The 8,484-nt window shown below is 24.8% G+C and overlaps 1 protein-coding gene across 1 annotated transcript; it reads right to left on the bottom strand.

Annotated features, from left to right (window-relative positions):
* Window positions 1–804: 804 nt before the first annotated feature.
* Window positions 805–7,685, bottom strand: LOC100211197 (nuclear factor 1 B-type). The gene is made up of 10 exons (XM_065801450.1): window positions 7,033–7,685; window positions 6,625–6,863; window positions 4,087–4,203; window positions 3,481–3,656; window positions 3,187–3,264; window positions 2,936–3,100; window positions 2,594–2,752; window positions 2,190–2,431; window positions 1,832–1,979; window positions 805–1,446 (listed from the first exon to the last, which is right to left on the bottom strand). Exons 1-10 carry the CDS (start codon window positions 7,063–7,065, stop codon window positions 1,379–1,381), a joined length of 1,425 nt encoding a protein of 474 aa, XP_065657522.1. The 5' UTR covers window positions 7,066–7,685; the 3' UTR covers window positions 805–1,378.
* Window positions 7,686–8,484: the final 799 nt, after the last annotated feature.

Genomic DNA, 8,484 nt, shown 5'->3' with positions numbered 1-8,484 from the left:
TAAAGAGAACTTCTAATATTTATTGAAATTTAACGACCTTTTCAAATATTTAATAACTTAAATTTTGATAATTTTTGTGTTACAAATAAAATAACAGAAACACAAAGGCTAAAAATTTAAACATAATACAATACATTGAACACTTTGCTAAATTACAAGCCAAGCCAGAGTGAGTTTTTGTTGATTGAACTAGAAATAATTGAATACTTAATGCATCAAAGTGTTGTTCACTAAGACACTTTATGAGACACTTTATGCATCAAAGTGTTGTTAACTATGACATTTTATGAGACACTTTATAAGACACTTTATGCATCAAAGTGTTGTTCACTAAGACATTTTATGAGACACTTTATAAGATACTTTATGCATCAAAGCGTTGTTCACTAAGACATAGGTTTTAATTACAAAGTTAAACTTATTTCAATCTAAATTATGAAAACTTTAAAAAATTTTCTGGCTTGTCAGACCCAATCATATTCTTGTTTTTCTTATGTTATACTTTTTTAAATTATGTAAGTTTCAGGTATATAATAAACTATTTATTTTAAACGTTTTTATGTTTATTCTTGTGTCAAATGAGTAAGTTTTGTTAAAATTTTTGTTTTAGTTAGCTCAATAACCGCGCATTTTAGTGTTAACATCTAATTATATGCTTTTAAAAAAGCGAAAAACTTATTTGAATTGAGATTATGCAACTTTAGTTTAAAAATATTAAAAAATGTTTTTAAAAAACATATTTTTAAATATTTAAAAATATGTTTAGTATAAAATATATAGTTTAAAATAATACTAAGAAAAGTAAGAACTTTATACATCTATTTATAAAATAAAACAAATATTTTATTTTTTTTCAACTATAAAAATATACTTTTTTTTAAAAAATCTTCATAAATTACAAAATAATTTCAATAAATAAAACAATGCCTATCGTTATTAATATACAAATACGGAAATAAAAATATATCGAGTTGGTTTTTAAACAGTTAAATACAAGTCAGTTTTTAAATGATAATACAGCCTTTTGAAATTTCAATCAATTATTGAATTTTTAATATTAAATACGTCCTGAGGTAATGACATAATTTCTCATTCACAGTTATGTAATAGAACTGCATTTTCATGTCAACTTTTCGGTATTTATCAACTTTAGTATGGCTTCTTTATAACGAAGTATGATCAATTATCAATGCAATTATAAGTCGAATGTCTTTTTTGTAAAATTGGGCAATTTTTTCATTTAATCTAACAAGACTTGTTTATGATCGTGACTTGTTATGTTGTTGTTGTTTTTTTTTCTATGCCCACCTGCTTCATTGTTCTTGCTCCCTTACAACCCTTTTAAAAAACATTTCACTTTAAATATCAATTTTATCATTTAGTTCAGGTAAATTTGATTGTCAACTGTGACAGGATAGTTTTGCATCATATTACTGGATCCAAAACCTAAAAAAAAGTCCATTTACTTATTAATAATTTAATATTTAAAAGTTAGTTACTAAACAACAAAAAGATTTATTATGTTCTAGACTACTATAGTCAATAATTCTACACATAATCTTTTTATAATATGTTCTTGACTCCTATAGTCAATAATCCTACTTATAATCTTTTTATAATTTTTTAAACAGGTGTCAAACGTTATCTCACTTAACTTTTTACAAAAGAAGTATTTTCTGTTACATTATATTTATTATGCTAACATAAAACACCGGTCATAACATAAAACCGGTCAAATATAAATGCTGTTAGTTAACTTGTTAATCAATTTTTTTAAATTAAAGAACAGTTAATCATAAAAAATTATAAGATACATTTATAAATAATTTACCATTTGCACATAAATGCTGTTCCCCTGTAAAACTGCCGTCAGTGATGTCACCAAATGCTTGTGAGTACAATCCGTTTGACTGACTCTGGCCGTCATACGATTCTGTTGAATTTGCATTATTGCAAGTAGCGTTGCAATCTTGAACATTCTGATTTAATAAAATTAATAAAGTAAATGAAGTGAGCACGTTTCTCATAACAAACATTTACGGCGGAGTTTTTGATCTAACTAAATTAAGGTTTTTACGGCGCTCCCCAACGTTAAAAAAATCTGGTCACCTTACTTATAAATGGAGAATATCAAAATTAATTGTCATTTAAAATGATTTTCTAATGTTTTAATATTTTCAAAAACTAACCTGTTCCATAGAATTTGTGTTCATCCTTTTATCGCTAAATGTTCGAAGCATACTTTGGTGACTGTTAAAAGCTAATGACGAATAGTTATTTGCGTCATTAAAATTTGGAAAAGTATGTAGCTGATTTGAAAGATCGTTAGTTTGATGAAAATTTGATGACGCTGCACTTAATTGCCACGGAAAAACGCTGTTACTATGTAACTGAGTTCGATGGTATACGTCTATTAAGCCAAGTTTGTCTCCTTATCAAAGAAAATAAATTAAGCAAACTTAATAAAGCAAATATAAACTAAATTAACTTCCAAGTTAAATTGATATAAGTTATATATAATTTAAATTTATCTAACTTGATAAACAAAAATTTTCAAACAAATATTAGTTATAAATAATAAAAAAAATTTTACCTTCTGATATCATTTTGTTGATGTGCTGCTGGTATAGATTTTGAACTTGTTCTTGCTGATACAATTGATTTTTTGTGAAAACCATAGAATTACTCGAGAATGCATCTCCTGGACTCAATGAAGAATATTCCACTTTCACTTTTGGTGGCGTGCTTACACCTATATTAATTTAGAATGAGTTTTAAAAAAAACCTCGGAATTGAGGTTAAAAAAATAAGGTTAATAAAAAATTATAAAATAGTTAAACAAAGTAAAAAAACCAAAAGGTAAAAACTATGACTATAAGAGATGCTTAATGAACTTTTGATTTCTGTAAACCTTTTAGCAATTTTAGTATTTTACCTGAGTCAGTATCGCTATAACCAGCTCCGTCCCGTTCATACGTTGTTATTTTACTATCACTAACGGTTGACTTTTGACATTGATAGGGATGTACCCTTGGAGTACATCTTATATTTACAGGTTGTGCAATTTGAATAGAACGAGAATATGGTGGTGAAGGGATATCTGTAAATACAAAAGCAAGATTAACTCAAAACAAAATATTTTTTGTTTGAACATATTTTAAACGAATTAAATAGTACTTTTCACACCTTGTAAATTGCTATACTGATCAAAATCTGTTTCTGAGACAACTCCTGATAATAGCATATTTGGTCCTGGTGCTGAATCTGTTAATGTTTAGACAAAATATACATGTGTAAGAAAAAAAAAGATTCGTTATATGTGTGCGTATATATATATATATATATATATATATATATATATATATATATATATATATATATATATATATATATATATATATATATATATATATATATATATATATATATATATATATATATATATATATATATATATACATTACTTGATTATCAACTTACCGGCTTGATATAAATTTTTAGAAATAAAAAGATCCAACTCTTTGGCTACAAGTCCAATATGTGATGGATTAACACAAAGTAAAGGCTCTTTACATTTCGAAATTTTGCTAAGTCTTTCTCCGTCGGTGCTTTCTAGCGGTGCGCCGTGAAATAAAATCATCATTACCAAATCCAATCTTTAAAGTAAAATAGATAAAAAAAAGTTGTTTAAGTTAATCATTTTGAAAAATTTTATTATTAAAATTATTAAAAAGTATTGAAATAATATACATAGAAAAAGAGAAAAAAGGTTTAAATAAAACTAAACACTTTCTCGATTGCAATATAGTTGACTTTATAAGATCAAAATACTCAGCTGCATATTTGTAACCATAACTGACTTACATAAGAATACATAATACAAGGCTTGCGAAAGTGCAGTTCGTGGTACCAATATTTGTTTAACAAATTTTTATTATTTTTTACATTTTATAAGGCAAGTCAATTTTGTGCTGAAATATATGATAGATGAGACCCAAAGTAGGTCCAACAAAAAGATTTTCTGGGTACTTTGCAGTTAATACATATAAAGTTAATACATTATAAAGCAGTGATAATAAGTTTTACCTCCATACTTTATCAGCTTGTCGTAAACAATCTATTCGTCGCATTTTCTGCTTTTGATCAGGATTTGAAATAACGCATCCGCTTTCAAAACCTTTCATGGCTTTTATAAACTCGTCTCTAACAAAAAAAATTTAGGGATTTTAACTTACTGAAAGTAAGAATAGAAAAGAAAAGGTAACAATTTAAAAAAAAGTACATATAATGAAATATAAACCATAAAAGTTAATAATTTCTCTTTTTATTGAGATAATTATTATATGTTTTCTTAAATTCAATAAAGATAAAATCTTAAAGTCTTAAATTTTTTTTAATTTCAATCTTATTTATTTTTTGTTTTTCTTTTTTTTTCTTTCTACATTTATACTATATAATATATTTGGTTTGTTATTTAAGTGCTCGGCTAATTTGTTATATAAAAAAAAAATATATTATAAAAGAATTTGCATCAATATTTTGTGTAAAAAATAGAAGTAATAATTCCTAAACACTTAAATACAGCTTGTCGTGTAAGAATTATGTGAGTTCCATATTTTTTTATGTTATAAGAATTTAGCTTTTAACCTTTTGATTAACAATTAATAACAAAAAACAAACAAAAAATGTAAAAACTTAAACAGTATAAATAGTATTATAAGTTTAATCATAAAACATAATTAACATAAATGACATAAAGTTTTTAATTATAAAGAATAACAGCATTAATTCTTACAACATAAAATATGTTAAAGCTAAAACCTTAAAATTCGCATGCATCGAGTGATGGTGAGTCTTCTCTAAGTAAAAAAATATTTATAAGTGGTATAACCTCTTTCAAGATGGCTAAGAAGATGCAAAAAAGATAAGATACCTCACACTTGATCCATCCATCCCCTCTCTTCCCCTATTATATCAACAATAAATAAGAACGTTGAAGAAGTGAAATATTTTGAAAAATTGTTGAATGATTGTTACTGTTTCCTTTTAATTTAATGACGTTTTAACTTTAGCATTTCTTAATTTTTCCTGAGACTTTTTTACTGTTATTCTTTAAAAACCAAAGTTATACTTAAATTTTTAAAAGATAACAGTACAACCTCCTTATTATTAACATTATCTAACATTAATTTTATTTCCCAAACGGTAAAAATGTCATCTTGCGTGTGTGGAAGATACGCAGTATTAAGTATACAAAAATGCAATATAAAGTTGACTTAGTAATTCTTTTTTATTTCCAAAAAATATTTTAAGTTATATAACATCTTAATTGAATTATTTTTAGTAACACATTAAAATGTTTATTAAACTTTTTATATTTTTTATATTTAGTATTTATTTTCATCTGATTTTAATGGTAATAGAAAATCGATCCCAAAATTGTCACTTTCGTCTAAAATGCTAAGAATAGTTTAACCAATTAATTAGTTATATAGACGTATAAAAAGTTGATAATCTTTTTTACTACTTGTTAATAACTTCAATAATTTTATTATTATTTAGTTTTATTATCATATATTCATTATTTGAGTTTGATTAATGATTATTTACTATGCCTGTTGAATATACGGTTGTTTATGGTTACTTCGCAAGTTCTTATCAAATGGCCAATGATTTGTTAACTTTATTATTAGTATAGTTATAAATTCCACGTTTTCTCAATGACTACATTTTTTTTTTATTATTAATGAAATGAATTAATTTTTTTTTGTATGAGTTTGGGAATATTTAAAAACAAAAGTGATCTACTAATATTAATTTAGTTGAACAAATATTTAATGTCAAAATAAGGGTGTTTTAAAAAACAAAATGGACGCACTTAAAATATTTTAGCATAAACCCTTCGGAATAATATAAAGTTGTGGACACAACTTTATGTTAAATCTTATGTGGTTAAATTTTTTTTCAATAAACCCTTCAGATAATATATAGTCGTAATAACTAACCGATCCTTAAAAAAATAGCTTTGTTACGTTTTTGAAAATAAATGCGGCATTGTATTTTAAAACATTGCATAAATATTGTTTTTAATTAACACATTTTTGCACATATTATTTTAAATTAATAAAAACTTGGAATTAAAATCTTCCAAATAATTTTAAAAATTTCAATTGAATATCAATTAAACATCTAAATAACTTTATTAAAATGTCAGATGAAAAAAAAAATGTCGGGATCTTTCTTCTTTCTTACTTCAATTTTATCTTTGAAAGTGTTTAATATGACATCTTTTTTAATTGATCGAATTCTAATCCGCGTATTTAAACACTGATTGACCAGAAAAATACTCCTAATTCCTGCAAAATCTACTTAAATAATTGATTGCACGAGGATTCATTTAGTTTGTTTTAAAAAGCAATTTAATCTTGACTGCCAAAACAATAATTAATGCTAGTAAAAATTTATCTGGAGAACAAAATTCTAAATTATTTCCAATTATTAATGTTTCATCCGTTTTATGTTTTAACAAACTAACGAAACAATTTACAAAAAAAAAGATTTTGATTCAATGGGAATGTTGAGGGGGGTTATGTTTTTATATGAGAGTATATATTTAAAACTTACCGAGATTCTGGTTTAATGTCTTTTTTTAACTTTTTAAGAAGGTTATGAGCCCATCTTTGTTTTTCTTCGATTGGTTGATCTTCTATTTCTCTTCTCATTTTGAACATTTCATCCATTCTCATGGACCTTTCATTTTTTTTAATAAACCGTCTTTTTCTTGCTTGATAATGCAACCAGAAATATGCAAACTCAAGCTTTAGCTTTGGAAAACAAGCTTCTACAAATGGATGGAATTCTTCCTAACACAAATAATATATAAAAATAAATAAATATATATTTAAATTAATAATGATAAAAATAAAAGGAAAGTGCTATCAAAGACAAACATGCATATATAAAAAAATAATGCAAAGGAGTGCTTGCAACAAACAATTTTAAAAATGTACACCAAAAAGTTACATTTCTTACCTGACAAGTAAAAGAAGAATACATTGGATACATTTTGAGTACTTTATCTAGCTTATTGAATTGTTAACTGCTGATTCACAGAACCTTTTTTTCCAAAGCAGTTTTTGATCTGATTTAACCGCAAAAAGTCCATGTAATGTAATGATTTTAATTGCTCAGCTTATGCATGCGGGATTCTTAATTAATTTCATTTCAAATATCTAATTCTTTTTTTACGCGTTGCTTAATGATTAGGCGCCTTAATATATATCGCAACATTCGAATTAACACGCGGTTTTAACAGTCTTAATCTATACATGTGCCATTTTGTGAGTTGGAGTAATTACCGGAAGAGAATTTATTTTAAAAGCAATTTATTATTATTTTGCCTCTTAATGTAACAAATTTATTACTAAACAGTTTTGGTTGGATTTTTCCACTTAATAAAAACACGATTGAAAGAATAAAAGATTTAAAAGAATACAGCAGTTGCGTAAAACAAAAAATTTTGGACAAAAAAATTAAAATGAATGAAACTTTTTTTCAAAACTGTTTGCAGCTAACATATAAGTTTTTAATGTTGCCTTGTGTGGCTCAATACCAAACAATTGGAACAACTTATTGATAGTGTTTTTTATAGATTTTTAAAAGCCAACCAATTTTAATAAAGAACTAAATAAAAACCTTGCTATATATAAATTATTCAAATAATTTTAAATTCTATTTTTAAAAGAAAGTGTTGTATGCATGACCTCTAAATACATAAATAAATATTCCCATGATAAAAATTTAAATCGGAATCAGGTTTCAAAGAGCATTAACGCGTAGTGTGGGATTTTAACTGGTTCAAAAAGTAAAAAAAGAGATAGCTAAAATAAAGAGGACTTTAGAACTTTCTAACTACCCCTAAGCCCCTCCTTCATTCAGACAGGCATATATATATATATATATATATATATATATATATATATATATATATATATATATATATATATATATATATATATATATCTGTGTGCACACATTATATACGCAATATAATAACGTCACCTTTTTAAATTCTAATTTAATGTTGTCTCAATTATACCGTTGTTGAACTTAAATTTAATGACAATATAACGATAATAGTGTCTCAAAACAAAACATTATCCCTAACAAATTGTTAGCATCAAATATATCTAGTAATTTTATAAGAAAATTAAAAAAAAAGAAACATCAAAAAACCGAGAGAAAAAGTAGATTCAAAGAGTGTATAAATAAATATAGACCAAAAATGTAAAAATCAAATGAGGCTAAATTAATTTTACAATAAAAATACTTAAAAAACACAAACAAAAACAATAAAAAAACAACAATAAAAACTAATTAAAATAAAACATAAAATAATTTACATAAAGAATATGTCTACAAGAACAATAGAAAAATATTACAAAAATACTCAATAGTTGAAAAAGCGAAGTAATGCAACGAAAT

The sequence above is a fragment of the Hydra vulgaris genome, chromosome 07, assembly GCF_038396675.1.
Source record: "Hydra vulgaris chromosome 07, alternate assembly HydraT2T_AEP".
Lineage (NCBI taxonomy): Eukaryota > Metazoa > Cnidaria > Hydrozoa > Anthoathecata > Hydridae > Hydra > Hydra vulgaris.
Note: the sequence above shows the minus strand (reverse complement) of the source record. Positions and strands in the feature narration are given on the sequence as shown.